At 44.9% G+C, this 16,683-nt stretch overlaps 1 protein-coding gene across 2 annotated transcripts in view; it reads left to right on the forward strand.

Annotated features, from left to right (window-relative positions):
* The window catches only part of MAP2K5 (mitogen-activated protein kinase kinase 5), a 119,898-nt gene that overhangs the window by 47,186 nt on the left and 56,029 nt on the right, over positions 1 to 16,683 (forward strand). For both annotated transcript variants that reach the window (XM_032122633.1, XM_032122634.1), the window contains exons 13-16: positions 5,029 to 5,077; positions 11,524 to 11,597; positions 12,524 to 12,574; positions 16,030 to 16,101. In XM_032122633.1, coding sequence (XP_031978524.1) covers positions 5,029 to 5,077; positions 11,524 to 11,597; positions 12,524 to 12,574; positions 16,030 to 16,101 — 246 coding nt within the window. The remainder of the gene's footprint in view (positions 1 to 5,028; positions 5,078 to 11,523; positions 11,598 to 12,523; positions 12,575 to 16,029; positions 16,102 to 16,683) is intronic.

A 16,683-nucleotide genomic window follows, 5' to 3' on the forward strand; every position in this document is an offset into this window, starting at 1 on the left:
CCCTGGTGGGGATCCTTTGCCTCTGAGCATGTGATTTCCATCCTGACTGTCCTTATGCTGCACAGAGTGACTCCATGAGTTCTCCTTGCCAGGTTGAAGGATTAAGTTGGTTCCTGCTGCCAAAATGCAGTGGCAGAACAGATTTCCTGTGTTCTCCTCAAGGCAGGTGAGGAGGATGAAGTTTTTTGCTTGGCACAAGCGAGACCCAGGCACAGGCTGGTGTCTCACCCCTTTCACACCTGAGCAGCCACGGGGAGGAGTTAATAGGGGTCATTTTAGGGGTGATGAGTCTGTGGTGTAGGAAGAACTCCTCAGAACCTCCTGGGTTTGGTCTCAAGGTGTTGACAGTGGGATCCTTAAAGCCCCTGGTAGATCATCCTTGGGGCTCTGCAGCATTCAGCTGCTAAAAATTCACTGGCCATGATTGAAAATTCAAATTACAGACCAACAGAAATTTAAAAAGTTTAAAAAAATCCCTCTTCCTCCACAGCTGAACGCAGGGTAATGACCAGTGTCTCGGTGGATCTCACCAGGGAGGGAGATACTGCTAAACAATTGCTAAATATAAGGAATACTTTGATAACTTAAGCAGTTTAAAGCAAAACAAAGTTATTCTATCATGTGCCATTTAATTAAGTGCTGGGTTTTCACATTCATTATACATCAAGCTGACAATTTAAATCCTTTAATCCAACACAGGCAGCTATTTAGTCTCTGTTCATTGTAATTCACAGCTCTACTTTCCTCTTAATTTGTGTGGCCTGCCCAGGGTGATGAACATCCCTCTCTGATGCTGTTTCCTCTGAGTAGCTTCAAATCTGCTCATTATGTACCTGCCAGTTCCTTGTGGAATTTGAGTGCTCTTCACCTCCAGTTCAGAGGGAAAACGTTTCATCTCCTCTTCCCTCTGGAGCAGGGAGTGGGAAGTTGCTCACAGCATCCCCATATCCCTGATGATGATGATGATGATGTCGATGGTTTGATAACTCTGGGATGGGCCTTCCAGCATTCCTGCAACTGCTCATTCCTTCTCCTTTTCCTTATCTCACTCACAGTGTGTGTTTAATCCATCACCACCTCATCATTCCCTTGGGTTTGTCTCTCCTCTCCCCCATCCTCCCCTTGGCATTCCACAGGTGTTCTCCTCCAATTTCCCTCTCATCCATAATGGTGGTGCCTCAGCCCCACCTTTTATGTCTCGATGTCGGTGGGTTTTTGCTCCCCTGGGGTCATTTTGTCCCTGATCAGTCAGCTTGTGAGCCTGACTCCCTGACATGGATACTTAGCTTTTCCTAGTTATTTTATTTCCTGCTTTCCTGTGCCCACTGTGGAGCAGGGGGTCAGGAAAGAGGGGAACAAAGGCGCTTCAGAGAAGGGACTCAGCCCTTCCTCCTGCTCTCAGAGCAGAAGGTGTGCGCTGAGGCTGAACCAGCACTGGCAGCTCCTCTGCTCTGGTGCTGATTTTTGGCGCAGTGGAATTGTTGGAAGGAGGCAGCAGAAGCCTTTTGTTTTCCAATGGATTTCTCAGTGGCAGCAGGAATAGCTCCAGTGAGCCTCCCCACGTCGTGTCTGAGGTGGCAGCAGAGCTCTTTTTGGGGGCTGGGGCACCTTTGTGCCGAGTCCTGCACGCAGACACCGTAATCCCCCTGAACAGCTTGGGGAGATTACCCAAATCCTGGGATTGCTGCTCACTGCTGCCCAGGAGGAGAGTGCCAGACAAAAGCTGCAGCTCACACGGATGCCTTTTGGAGACAAAACCTGCAGCTTCCATAGTCTCTTTTTTTTTTTTTTCCCTTCCCCATGTCCAGAGCCATTTGTCTTTTATTCTCCCAAGACATGTCCAGTGCATTAATCCATGGAAGCTGCTTAATAATACGTGTGACCTGCACATCTGTTAACTGGAATAAGCTCCCGGTGTATTTCTAGAAGTTTTGAAGTGAAACCATTCCCAGAGAAAAAGGAAGCAGCACATCCAGGCATTCCCTGCATCCCAGCACTCCTCTGGCCCCGACTTCAGGATTTCTGTGGTTGGACTTGTTGATCTGGGAGGGCTTTTCCAACTTGAATGGTTCTAAATGGGCACCACTGGGTCTGCCTTTCTCATACATTCCCCTCTCAACCAGACTTTCTCGTGGATGTGGAGCTGTGGGAGCAATTCCAGAGGAGGCCATGGAACTGCTCCGAGGGCTGGAGCCAGGCTGGGAGAGATGGAAATGTTCACCTGGAGAAGGGAAGGCTCCAGGGAGAGCTCAGAGCCCCTTCCAGGGCCTAAAGGGGCTCCAGGAGAGCTGGAGAGGGACTGGGGACAAGGGATGGAGGGCCAGGACACAGGGAATGGCTTCCTGTCCAACCCGGCCTTGGACACTTCCAGGGATCTGGGGGCAGCCACGGCTTCTCTGGGCACCCTGTGCCAGGGCCTCACCGCCCTCACAGGGAGCAATTTCCCCCTAATATTCCATCTAACCCTGTCCTCTGTCAGTTTGAAGCCATTCCCCTTTTCTGTCACTCCATCCCTTGGAAATAGTCTCTCTCCATCTTTGTTTTTGGTTCCTTCAGGCACTGGAAGGCCACAGTTGGGTCACCCTGGAGCTGCTTTTCTCCAGGCTGGACAATCCCAATTCTCTCAGCCTTTTCTGTAGCAAACGTGGAGGGATCTCTGACTTCACAGTAAAATTCCTCCCTGTTTGCTGCGTGAGGCACAATCAGTGAGACAGGGAAATCTCTCTCCTTGCTGCTGTCCTTTATTTGTGTGGAGGGCTGGAGTGGTTTTTAAAGGAAAAGTGGATCCTGGGAGCCCCAAAATGACGCTGTGGTCGCTCCTGGCTTGGTGCTGCCGTGTCCTGAGTTGGGCTGTGGGTGTAAAACCCTCTCTCCCTTCGCTTGCCACTTCACACATTTATTTTCCCTTCCATTTCTGAAGCAGTGACACTGTGCTCTGTATTTTGAGCGCTAATGTTGATTGAAGTTCTCCCAGAAAGGATGCGCACTTGAACTGTCAGGAGAGTGAGTGATTGACAGCAGGTAGAAGTACTTTTTGTGTCAAGGCTTTGTCAAGGCATTGTTGTAAAACCTCCTTTACTGAATACCAATAATTCCTGCTCCAGCTTCAATCAAAAGATTCTCCCTTCCAGCACCGTTTTAGAATAATATTTAATGCTTAAGAGTCCTTCCCTAATAGGCAAATGTAAGGGGAGTGAATAACGAGGTGAGTCCATTTGGGGGGCTCCTGTGAGCATATTTACAGCCCAGGATAAAGGGAAAAGCTCCTTTTTATTCCTCTGTACACCCAGAGAATCTGGAGGGAGAGTTTGTTAAATTCCGTGGCTTCCCTAACTGCTTACCCAGCCCATGTTCCATAATAAAGATGTTTCATAACTTGCAGCTGTTGATTTGTTTCATCAGAAATGTTTCCTTTTTTTTTCTTATGGGTCCTTGCTTTAAAGTAAATGATTTCCTAATGGTTTCAAAGATTTTCAATAGTCTAAATATGCTTTTAATAATCAAAGAGTTTACTGTTCTGAAAATCCCTTTGGCCATTGGAAGAAGCTTGAAATGGGGCATCTCCCTGATTTATTTTTGCATTGATACATTATTATTTTCATTATCATTATCATTATTACTGTTATTATTATGTCAGAATGCTGTAAATAGAATTCCCACATTTTGCTTTTCATAAGCCTTGGAATCATAGAATGATTAAGGTTGGAAAAGACCTTTAAGATCATCAAGTCCAAGCTTTTTGGAAGGCTTGAGGTGAAAAGCCACACCTCTGGGCAGGCAGAATTGGACCAACCCTTTTGTTAAAGGTAACAACCATCTGAGGTCAGGAGATGGTTGGGTTTGGAGTGAGTTTAAGAGAGGAATTATCCCCTGGAACAATTCATTTGGGATCCACCATTGTTATTTGCTTTACAAAGAGATTCTGACTCCACCAACAGCGTTTTTCTTACAGAATAAATCTTAGAATTTGAAAGCATTTCTAATCCAAGAGGAAGGCAGAAAATTACTGTGCTCTCTGCCTTCACTCTGCATCATATTTTTAGCACTTCTGCTTGATCACTGCAACACAAATAATTTCATTTTGGGCTACTCAGAGCACAAAAAATGTAATTGTCTTGACTGCAGAACTCACACAACTTCAGCAGTGTCAGAAATGCTTCATTGTTCTGGAGATACATGAGGAAAGCATCTTGGAAATGAATTAAATGTCACCTCAGAGATGGAAAGTGTCTAAAAAAGCTTTGCTGGCTGAGCCAACAGGGTTGGACTGGGGAGGTCAGCAGGGGCTGAAATGTGTTTGTGGAATTTTGTGCTGCAGTAACTGGTTTTGGAGTTTGGCTTTAGCAGTTTTGGTGGTGGAAGGAGGGAATTCTGGAGTAGCAGGGCAACATCTGTCCAGGGTGAGGGGTTGTATTTACTTTTGGGAATTGTGTTTTAGGAGCTGCAATCTCTCTGCTGTGAGATGCATTAGGATTTGTGTTGGTGCAAGATGAGTGTGAGGGAGAATGAGGGAATTTTTACAGCTCAAGAAGAAAAGTTCCACGTTGGCATTGAGTGAATGAAAGTGTGGAAAGTAAAGGGAAAGTGCAGGAGGCAGCAAATGGGAAGAAAGGGAAGGGAGGATGAAGTGGAAGAGGTTATTAGAGATTTTCTTGTTTTCTGGCCTTTTTGTTACAAGAAGACAAATCATCACATCCTTTGGCCTCCGTGGTTTTTAACAGCCCAGCAAAGACAGGTGAATTAAAGACACACTGAAATGCCTGAAGGGATTCAGCCTGAGCTCAACTGACTTCAGCCTCCAGGTCCTGGGAAGAAATCATCTGTGTATTAATAAAGGACCTGCTGCAGGTTTTTAGCAGGGGCTCCCCTGGGTCCTGCAGGGAGGGATGTGGGCTCTCCCCTTTTTGTGGTCCTGGCTCCATTCTTACAGCTGGGTTCTCTGATGACCCACCTCAGCTGACATGTGGAATTCTTCCTACCAGGAATCCCTAAAATGTGATTTTTTTTTTTTTTTTCTTTTAACTTCAGGTTGTGAAAGGCCTGACCTATTTATGGAGTCTGAAGATTTTACACAGAGGTGAGTAGCAGATGTTTTCTGTTTTCCAGTGAAATTTTAACACCACTTTCCACAAAGGCACTTGACCAAGCAAACATCTGCTTTGAGTCCAGTGCGGTAATGCAGCATGAATCTTCCTCGTTAACCTTGCACGCTTACTTGTAAAATATTTTTATTGCTCTTTTATTGGCCTCCCTCCTCCCCTGAAAAGAAAAGGACTGAAGAGAGAAATGGATTTACAAGGGTTTAGCAGCTGAGGATTGCAAACAGGTGCCCAGTGGAAAAATCAGCATGGAAATGAGATGTTTGACTGGTATTGGAAATAGAAAATAGTCAATGAATTTTCTTTGGTGCTTCAGAAATCTCATGGGACAGCCACAAGTGTTGCTGGAGACTTGAGATCTCTAAAATCGTGGCCCACTGTCCCCTACCATGGTCAGGGACAGTTAAAGGCTTCAAACCTGCTTGGACATAAGTCATTTTTGGGTTTTGCTGTTTATTCTCTTTCCTGCAGCTAATCTGGGGAGGTTTTTTTTAAACTTGTCATTTATTTCTTGCTTTTTCCTGTTACCTTTTGTTTAAAATATGTCTGTTTGGAAAAATTAGTTCAGATACACTAAAACTTTAAAAAATAATGTGGAAAATGCTGTTTAAAACACAGAGAAGCCCCTTACTCCTACACCAGCCCTCCCAAAAAAAGAAAAAAAAAAAAGGATAAACTCATTACATTTTTAATGTTTCTGAAGTGTCTGGAAGTAGCTGCTCTGGTTCCTGATGCAATTCCCTTATCTGCTCCCTCATCCCGGGAGCACAGCTGGGGAGTGCAGTAACCCAGGTCACTTCTGAGGGAAAGAGGAATCAGGAGAGACGTGGGGGATGTTAAATTCCAAACCAGAGAGCTGAGGCCATTCCCTGTGGGGTGACTCCTGCTTTTGCAGGGGCTGGGAAGTCAGGGTGAGGCCCTGGTGAGGTGAAGGGCCATGGCTGGGTCAGCGCCAAATCCTGGGATGGGTTGGGTGGGAAAGGACCTTAAATCCCATCTCATCCCATCCCATGGGCAGGGACACCTTCCCCTATCCCAGGCTGCTCCAAGCCCTGCTAACCTGGCCTTGGACACTTACAGGGATCCAGGGGCAGCCACAGCTTTTCTGGGAATTCCAGCCCAGCCCCTTCCCACCCTCCCAGGGCCGGGACATCGGCTCCAGCTCCTCCTCAGTCCCACACATCTCCATCCCAAGGATGGCTCTGACTGGGAGCAATGGGCTGTCCTGGGTGAGGCAAAGAGGGAGGTGGCCAAAAGAACAAGCAGAGATCAGGTAAGGACCTGGATTTTATGGAATCACAGAATCAGTGAGGCTGGAAAAGCCCTCTGAGACCATGGAGTCCAACCATTCCCCAGCCCTGCCAAGGGACACTGCCCCATGTCCCCAGCTGCCACATCCACAGGGCTTTTAAACCCCTCCAGGGATGGAGAACCTTTTCCTGTGGGGAAATCTTTCCTAATACCCAACTTGACCCTCCCTTGGCCCAATATGAGGCCATTCCCTGCCACCCTTTGTCCCCCAGGTTGAAGGGCTGCACCTGGATTTGGCCCTGGGCTGGATTAAAAGAACAGAAATAACCCAGAGCCCACAAGCAGCTCGGAGCAGACACAGATTGCTGAGGTGGCTTTGTTTCTGTGGTGGTTTAAACAACTCACCTGCTCTCCTGAATGCTGCCAGGTGCAGGGATTTATCAGTTCCATCCTCTCACAGCAAGAGGAGGAACAGTCTGGTGCTGGAGTGCCACAGGAGTTGTCAGAATAAATAGAAAAGAAAAGGCAGCAGGAACATCCATGGCTGGGTATGGCTCTGAATAGGTTACACAGTCATTGCCACACTTTTATAACACCCAAAAAGGAAAGAAAATTAAATTTAAAAAATTTTTTAGCTTTCTCTGGCCACCTTCTGATTGTGATTTGGAGAGAGCATGGTGGAGCATAAACACTGTAACACTTTCTTGTGCTGCTGCTGTACATTTAAAACCTGGTTCAGATTTTTGCTGTTCCAGGAGAACAAAATCTCCCTTTCTGCCTGGGTTTCCTTGCTTTGATTGAGGATCAGCTCTGGGGTTTTGATGAATGATGTTTGGTCCTTGCTGTGGTCTGAAGAAAAGCTCAGAAACTGATTTTTCATCACACTTCTGGTTTTTCTGGCCTTGCTCTGTTGCTGGATTGACCCGAGCGAGAGCAGCACTGCAGAATGCCATGGAGGGGACCGTGAGCATTCCAGGTTCAGCAGCTTCCCCAAGGACTGGCTTTCAGTATTATTTTACCCATTTTTAGGATACAGAAAATGTGTATTTCTGTATCTTCAAAGCAGGAACAGAGGGATGGAATGGAAGACAGGTGATTAATTTCTCCAGGTGATGTCCTTCAGCTGTCTCCTGGTTTTGATGCTCAGAGGTAAAGGAAGGAATTTTGAGCCCTGACTTCCTTGCTGTCTCACCCAGGGCAGAGCAGGGGCTGGTGGAGAGTCAGGAATTTCCAAGGAAGGGGTGAAGCAGTCCCAGGGCAGAGCTGTGTGCCTGGAGCGGGGATTAAAGCAAAGGAAACAAACAATGAGCAAGTCTTTTATTGCAGATCAGACATCTCAGCAAATATTACAGCTTAACTTCAAAACAAACCTCGCAACTAATGAGGTGATAGCCGTGCATATTAATAAACCCCGAGCTGGAGTCGCAGCCATCACACCCACATCAAACATAAACATAAGATTAACACCTCCACCACTTCTTTGGAAGATGTGAGAATGTCCCAATGATAAGTGTGCTCTTTTCCCCAGAGGATAAGAAGTAGAAATGGAAGGGTAATGAGAAATTAACTTAGATTTAAAACAGAATTAGCAATTAAACAAGTCTAATCATGTACAAAGTCAAAGTTTGTATAAAGACAAACCAAAATCTGTTAAGTTCAAGAATAAGTATAGACCGTGTGCATTTTATCTGGCGTGTTTTGCTTTGTTCACACCTGCTTATTAAAGGAAGTGCAGGAAATAAATGTTACCCACTTGTGTTTAATTGTACTGAGCTGGATTACTGTGCTTGGCTCTGTGAGTACTGGGGGTGTTTATATATATATTTACTTCATGATTTGGGCACCTCCGTTCCTGGTTAGGTTTTAAACTGGTGCCAGAGTTGTGGAAGTGTTGCTGGTTTGAAATGTGGGAGAGCTGAGGATGTGGAGCTCTCGTGCACTGTGGGTTGCTCTGTGGCAGGAGGAGGTTTGTGCATCGCTCAGACCATCTCCTTTTCCTCCAGGATATTAGAAACCAAGGATATTCCACTCCTCTTTGTTCTGGATCAGCTGGGGAGCGCTGGTTGGGAGGGACAGGCACTGGATGAGCATTCCCATCTTCTCACCAGCGATTGTTTGATGAGGATTTCACCAAAGATGTCCAGAGCAGCATATCTGACTCCCCGCTCTGCTGTTTTATCTCTGTGGGAAATAATCAGCATTAGGGCCCTCTGTAATGAAGCACAGACACAAATCCAGGGGTGTGGATGTGGATGTATCAGCCTGGGAGAATGGAAGGTGTCCCTGCCCGTGGCAGGGGGGAACAGGATGAGCTTTAAGGTCCCTTCCCACCCAACCCATCCTGGGATTCTGTGTTTCCATACATTTATTTATGTCTATATGTATAGCTAAACACATGCTTGCCCACTCATGGACCACTTAAGGCTTATTTAAAAAAAGATAATCCTGGCCTCTGCCAAACCACGCTGCTGCCTTCCTTGAACCCGGCCTGTTGCTGTTTGCTGTTTTTAAAAAACAGGAGAAGTCAAGAGACAGCTTTTAAAGAATCTCAGGGCTTTTTTTTTTTGTCTCCCTCACACAATCATGAATCTGTTTGCTTTTCAATGGCACAAACGAGTGAAATGTTTGGTGTTCAAAAAGCTGAACCTCTGATGGTTCTATTTACTGGTAAGTAAGAGCTTGGAGGTCCCATTTATTTGCAGAGAGGTGAAACTACTCAGGCAGCTCCATCACGAGGAGAACTTGTTCATCCTCCATAATGATGCTTCATAGAAATCATTTGTATTAAGCAAGCCCTGGTAATGGGAGCATAATGACCCCTTTTGGCTCTTGTTTAAATTCTTTCACTTCTAAACACTAATATTAATCACAAGCAGATGGTGCAGAACATTATTTATGCACATTCGTTTCCCAAACCCAAAAAAATATTTAACCCATTAACTGAAGTGGGTTGTGAAACCAACAGGCTGATTTGCTGATGGGCTGATTTTTCTCCCTGCTTTCAGTATATTTCCTGCAGGGTTGTCACTTCCTTCTCATTTTGAGGAAATGAACACAACCATTGGAATGCACAGCAAATATTTGATTAAATTCCCGGATTTTGTGGTGCTGTTTAATTCTGCTGGAAGGACAGCTTGGATTTGCTCTTGCAGAGTTTGTTGGACTGTCCCATGCTCTGCAGGGTCCCCAACCTCCCCTGCCCGTCCTTAATGCTTTCTGCCTTTTAGGATTTTCTCTTCTTTTCAGCTTTGTTTGTGGAAGGATGTCGGGATCAAGCAATGCTTAATGAATGACAGATGGTTTTTTAATTCTATCAACTTAGTGCCACTCTCCCACGTGGCAGAGGGGAAGGGGAGATGGGGCCTTGGCTCTTCCTGGGTGGGAGCTGGGCAGTCCTGCTGGGACAGGGCACAGACATGGGGTGGTGGTTTCCTCTGTGGGTCGTGTTGAGGGAGCAAGGATGTGTGGGCGGCTCTTGGAGAGCAGAGAATCCTGGAATGGTTTATACTGGAAGGGCTAAACTCATCCAGTGCCACCCCTGCCGTGGACAGAGACATCTCCCACTATCTCAGGGTGCTTCAACCTGGCCTTGGACACTTCCAGGGATCCAGGGGCAGCCACAGCTGCTCTGGGAATTCCAGCCCAGCCCCTCACACCCTCCCAGGGAACAATTCCTTCCCAATATCCCATCCGTCCCTGCCCTCTGGCAGTGGGAAGCCATTCCCTGTGTCCTGTCTCTCCACCTTGTCCATTTGGTTGCTGATTATTTTTGTTACAGCTAAATAATACAACTTGGATTTAGCAAAGTCACTCAGCTCTGGAGGAGACAAAACTCCATCAAAAGTGCAGCACGTGGATTGAATTCCTAAAGACAGAGATCAGGAAATACAAACTGAGGCTCTGGATGCTCAGGACTGGGTTTTTGGCAGGGGGAAATTATGGAATGTACCAGCAGTGTTGATAACTCACTTCAAAAGTACTGATCCACTTGGGGTCTGTAAGGAACTATTGAATGCTCCCATTTTTAATCTGGATTTTTAGCTCAAATATAGCCGAGCATTTAATCAGCTTCTTAATTGAGGTTATACATTTCTACATCGCAGAGACAAATTAAGGCAGCTACTGTGGTACCAGGAAACAGCTGCTAAACCAAGGCAAACCTAATGATAAACAAAATTAGGTTCTTTTCTAGTTGGGTTTCATCCATCTGCCCCCAACCAGTGCTCACTTTTAAAGGAGGCACAGATTCAAGCTATTGCTTTTAATCCATTTTGACAGAAGAAAGCAGTGATTAGGCAAAGCCACTGTGCTCTAATCTCCCCGCGTTTAAGCCAGGCCATAACGTGCACATTCTGCTTTCCCACTGGCATCCCTGGAACGGCAAAGATGCTCCATGTTTCCTGCACTAAAGCCAGGCTGGATGTTCAGCACTTTATTCCCATGTTGATTTTACAGCAATGCACCGACTTCCTTTGGCATCAGGGGGAGGCAGCATTAGGATATTTGCAATGACAAGCTGGTTTTGGGATGGACATTGATGGTTTGTTTGCTGGGATGGGGTTGGTTGATCATTTTGGGGCTTTGCTGGTAGTTCACCTCTGCAGAAGCCCTAAAACATGGATGTGGAGCCAGAAGCTCTGAGGAACAGTGCACAGAGCAGAGCTGCAGGATTAATCCCTGTCCAAACGTGGTACTTCCATCTATCCCTATGGAATTCCATCTTTTTTTTTCAGGCTGATTTTCCAGTTTGTTAAAATCCCTGTGAGTTCCATTCCTGTCCATCAGTGCACTTGGTTTCTCTTCCAGACTGGTGTCACCTGCAGATTTAATAATGTGGGTTATTGGTATTGTTTAAAGTCATCTGTGTGATACCAGGTCATAACTGTATGGAGAGGATGTCTTTTATAGTTTTATATATGTATGTATGGAATGTTATCTGTGTTGCTGACTTACAAACCATTGCATTTGAAATAGATTTTTGTAATATTTCCGATCAAAACCTACCATGCCAATATTCACAATGCTCCCTGGATATCTGGGGTTGTCCTGTGCAGGACCAGGAGCTGGATTTTGATGTGGGTCCCTTCCAATCGAGGATATTCTATATTTCTAGATATATGGTGTATATATTATGCAGGATAGTATGGATAATCCAGTTTTTTCCCCCAAACAGATGTGAAGCCATCCAATATGCTGGTGAACACCCGGGGCCAGGTGAAGCTCTGTGACTTCGGGGTCAGCACCCAGGTAATCCCCCCCTTTGCATCTCTCCCCATTCCCTTTCCAGTGTCAAAATCACCTGGCAGCCCCACAGCTAGCCGCTCTCTGCTGGGACAGCCCTATTCATTTTTAATCTCTGGGCGACTTTTCCTTCATCTGAATATGATTGTTCATTGTTTAATGACAGTAAAAACTGCTGATATTGTAATTACTACTTACGAATAGCAAACTTCATTGATATGCAGCTTTGATCTGGGAGCGTTTGGGCCACACAAAAGGGAGGGCAGAGCACGAGACGTGTCTGGGGAGCCCAACTGGCCCACAATAAAAATTAATATTGGGAGCAACAATAGTGGTGGGCTCTGACAATGTGCAGCACAAATTTTAATTAATTTCCATTTTGGGCCTCCCTGGAGAACTTCTCTGCTAGTGACCCATGAGCTCGCTGTGCTGTTGATTTGAATTTCAGCACCTTTTCCTCTCAGCCAAACACGAGGCCCAAAGAGAAGGTCAGCCTTGTATTATGGGCTGTCAGGGGCTGTTGTCCCTCCAGCGTATTTAGTGCTCCTCGCATTCAGGGGATGAATTGGGGCTTTATTCACGTCTTGAGCCAGCTGACTGAGAAATGAGTATGCTCAATCCTACTTCCTCCCAATTGACTTTTTATATCAGACTAGTTTGGGGTACTAAAGCGAGAAGCATCCTGTTTAACACAATTGTTTAAGGTTATCTGCCATAAACTGTAATGCAGTGCTTGTTTAAATTGGAATCCTCATTCCCAACCCAGGCGAGATTTAATCATTTTTAACGCCTTGGCAGATAAATTTGTTCCCTTTTTACATAATTTTTAGTTGATTTATAGGAATGATGATTGTAGGTTAAATGAGGAATAATTGCCCATTTTATTTCCACATTATCTTTATATTGTTCTAACAGACTGTTTTGTCTGATAGCTGGTGAATTCCATAGCCAAGACGTATGTTGGAACAAATGCTTATATGGCGGTAAGTGCATTTATGCAGGAATAACATTGAAATGGAGCTATTTGTCCTCACTCCTGTTCTGTCTGGTGCAGGATCTATCCTAAATCAATCCTCAAATGCCATCTCTTCCCATCCCCTGTCTGTGGGACAGTTCCACTTCTTGCTGAGAGGGAAGAGTAATATTGGAAAAGTGGGGGTTTTAATGTATTTTTAGTTGTTTTTACTGCCCTGTGACAACTGGGAACAAAGGGAGCCAGTTGGATATTCAAAACAATAGGTTTTCACTCACAGCTTGGAGCTTTTTGCAGATCAGTGACAGCCCCGAACTCTCCACAGTTTGGGAATGCTGGGGTTCAGGCATTTAAACCTGTGCAGAGGCTGATGGGTATTCCTAAACACCCTGTGGGGATGTTTCCTATGGAAATCTGAAGCTAAAAACATTGGGATTGATGATATTTGGGCATTAAAGTGCAAGTTGCGTAGTTCGTAACGTAGCAAGTCATCAGTACTTTCACTTTCTGTACAAACTTTGGTCAGTGTTTGTTAACATGAGACCACTTCTGTCCTGTTTCTGTACCTTAAAGCTGAAATTCCCATCTTTTCTTAGATCCCATTGGCACATTGCTAAGGATGGGGCAAGGTTGGGGTTCAGAGCTGCCAAGTGGCCTGTGCTGCTCCTGTCACCGAGATCACCACAGTGCCAAGAGCCAGCCTGAGAGGGAACTGCACAAATCAGAGTGGATTTTCCATCAGATCCACTGGATCCCTTTCAGTTCTCCATTTCAGACGTGAAAACTTCGCTGCCTCAGTTTAAAGCAGTTTATGAACCCCTCTTGGTTTTGGCCATTAAAATTCTTCGAGCAAACTGCTTCTAATATTAACGATGAGAAAGGAAGTGCTCTGCTCATTTAAAATAAAAATGTAAACAGCACAAAGGGGTTGATGCTCGTGTTTTTCAAACCTCAGGAAAGGAGAGGGAGAAATCCATGACCTTTAATCGCTTTCAGGTATTTTTTTCTGACTTTCTTCTCAGAAGAAAGCGGCGCCAGGTGCACATTTATTTGCTAAGTGCTTTTCCACTCAAGGTGTTACTCATTGTGTGGCTTCTGAAAGGCTCATGTCACCATCCTAGAAAGACTTGGGCTGTCCTGTGTCATCAGAATACTCTGCAGAAAAATGGGGGTTTTTAAAAAAATATATAGATAAAAAAAGAGCTGGAATACAGAGATCCAGACAAAGAAACAGCTTCAAATTAATCAACTTTTCCAACTCAGCTGTTACTTCAAACTGGTCTTAAGCAGCGCTGAGAATTAAATTGTATTATGCTTTTAGTGCCCAAACCAAGATTACAGTTCTCTTTCCCAGGTGTACATTAAATAAATTGCTTTTTTTGCCTTCTTGTTTCTGGATGAATGTGATGCCTCCATCTCTTAATTGTGAGGGAGAAGTTGAAGCTCAAATGTGCTCAATCAGATTTTCTGTGTTAAAATTGTTTTGCTTCTTGATTGAGTCATTTGTTGTCATCGGATTTCTAGGCAAGTCCTCAAAAAATAGTGAAGGTCATAAGCTTTGGTTCACCCACTTGGCAGACTGTCAGGGAATTTGAAACTGTTAAAAAAAATTGAGGTTTTCTTTGAAAGAACCAGAAAAAAAAAAAAGAAGTTTTTTGACTGAGAAATTAAAATTTCCACCCAAAATGCGTTTTCTGTAAAATCATGTTGTCATTAGGTTATATAGAAAAAAAAATTGGATGAAAAAATAGTCAGATGTAGAACTTATTAAGAGAAAATACTTTGGTCCATGTATCTAGAGTGATCCATGTGTTGCACCCTTTATGCATCTGTTATTCCTATTTTCCTCTTCTTTTCCATACTTTTAAATTCATGGGAGTACTTTTTTAAAAAAAAAAAACAACCTGATTTTACTTGCCCGTATCTTTTGTGAACCCATAATTCCTCAGCAGAAGTTGCTGTTCAAAGCTTGAATTTTAAGAATAAACAATTTAATATTGCTCAATGTGAATTATAAACCTGATTTGGTGGCTCAGGAAGGGTCTAAAAAATCGGGTGGGTGTTACCACCTTGCTTGGCCCAGGGTAGCACATCCCGTATTATGTTATGAAATTATTTTTGGCTGCACATTTGAATCTGTGTGAGGGTATTTGTCAGTATAAAAAGATGTTTAAAAATCCCGTGATGCTGTTGCAAACATTTCTAAGATATTGCTGACCTAGGCTAATTATTTTGGGTCACTAACAAATGAGATTTGGTCAAAGAGTTGAAATTGTGGGTGTTTCTTTGGGTTGTGGCAGTTTGGGAAGGTTGTTTTTAGAGGGGCTGTGGGCAGCACTGTGGTTTTTATTTAACACTCACGCTGCGATAAAAGCTTCTGACCTGGGATTAGCAGCACAGAGTAAACATCCAAAACCACATTGGACTGGCACTAATTTGGGAGTTTGTTTTCTAACAAAGGTCTCTGGATTATTAAAGACTGAAAACACAGCCAGTGCTTTGTAGGTGGCTGGGCCAGACAGGTGCATTAACAGCACAGTGGGGAGAGGAGTCTCAGGGAGCCTTTTATTGTTGCATTTCATGCTGTACTTGACCTTGGAAATGCTCAAATTGTGGCTTTCAAGTGAAAACCAGCAGATATATTTTACAGCACTCCATTTCATGAGGCGTTAAACCTGCTATTAATAGTTTGGAGCAGGGCTTTTTTTTTTTTCCTACAGGTCAGAAACCCAAAATTAAGAAGTATATCAAATAAAATTGCCACCGTGTGGCTTTGGTGATTCTTTTGGCTTCAGTAACTTTGCTTTTTAAACTGTAGTTACTCCCCAACCCCTGGACTCCACACAGGGAATCTTTTCTTTGCTGTGCTGCGTGGGTTTGGGGAGGGATGTGGGAACCATTGGATTCTCTCAACGTGACCTTGTGCTTCGCTCTCGTGCATGAGCCCTTGGCTTTTTCCTTGGATTAAACAACTCAAACACAAATCCAAGGCCAACCTTGCAAGGTGTGTGGACATGGATTTTCCTGAAGACAGGATTTGCTCTCGGCCAGATTTTCTGGGGGGCTTTGGAACATCTTGGTGCCGAGGGGCAGCTCCAGTCTCTGCCCTGGGATCAGTGACAGACCCCAGGGAATGGCTGGAGCTGTGCCAGGGGAGGATTCGGTTGGATTTTAGGAAAAGGTTCTTCCTCCAGAGGGTGGCTGGGCACTGAACAGGCTCCCCAGGGAATGGGCACGGCCCCAAGAGCTCCAGGAGTGTTTGGACAACGCTCCCAGGCACAGGGTGGGATTTTGGGATGTCTGTGCAGGGCCGGGAGCTGGACTTTGATCCTTGTAGATCCCTCCCAGCTCAGTGTCTCCCATGATTCTGTGATTTTTCCCATTCCTTGTCCTGGAGCAGCTTTTGTGCAGCATCCCTGTCTGTCTGCAAGGCTCAGGAGGTTTTTTCTCTCTCTCTCTTCGCAGCCTGAGCGGATTTCAGGAGAGCAGTATGGGATTCACTCGGACGTTTGGAGCCTGGGGATTTCCTTCATGGAGGTATGCAGAGAGCTCTCACCTTCACATGCATGTTGCAAGACTCAAATTAACTCTTAACATCAAAATAACATCACAATATTTGAATTTAACCTTTGTTTATTCTTTAAATTCCCCGTGTATTCATATGCTTTCACCTATTGCAGATTTTGGCTGTATTTAGAATGGGTTTGTCCATTTGAGGTCTTAAATAAAACTCCATATTTGAGTAGGAAGTAGGGCCCGGTGCGTGGAGGCTTCTGCATCCCCTGAGCACCTCAGGGACTGAAAATGATGCTAATTTTGGGCTGCATCTTCCCAGGCCAGGCCTGAGTGGGTGATTACTGGGGTTAGAACAGCGGATTCGAGGTTGGAGCTGCTTAATGGCCTTGCAAAATCTTGGCAGAAATATTTTGCACCGTGGTTGAAGCCTCTGCCCTGTGTGATTAAATAAAGTGGTTGGATTGAAGTGTTCACAGGGGCTTTTGGGAGAGATTTCTCACAAGCAGAGTTTGCAGCAGGAGAAAATCTATGAAAGTGAAGCTGTTCAAAGAGAACGTGGCTGGAAACTGTGTGGTTTGGGGGTTGGAAAGGGATGATCTTTAA

The sequence above is a fragment of the Corvus moneduloides genome, chromosome 13 (genome assembly GCF_009650955.1).
Source record: "Corvus moneduloides isolate bCorMon1 chromosome 13, bCorMon1.pri, whole genome shotgun sequence".
Classification (NCBI taxonomy): Eukaryota; Metazoa; Chordata; class Aves; order Passeriformes; family Corvidae; genus Corvus; species Corvus moneduloides.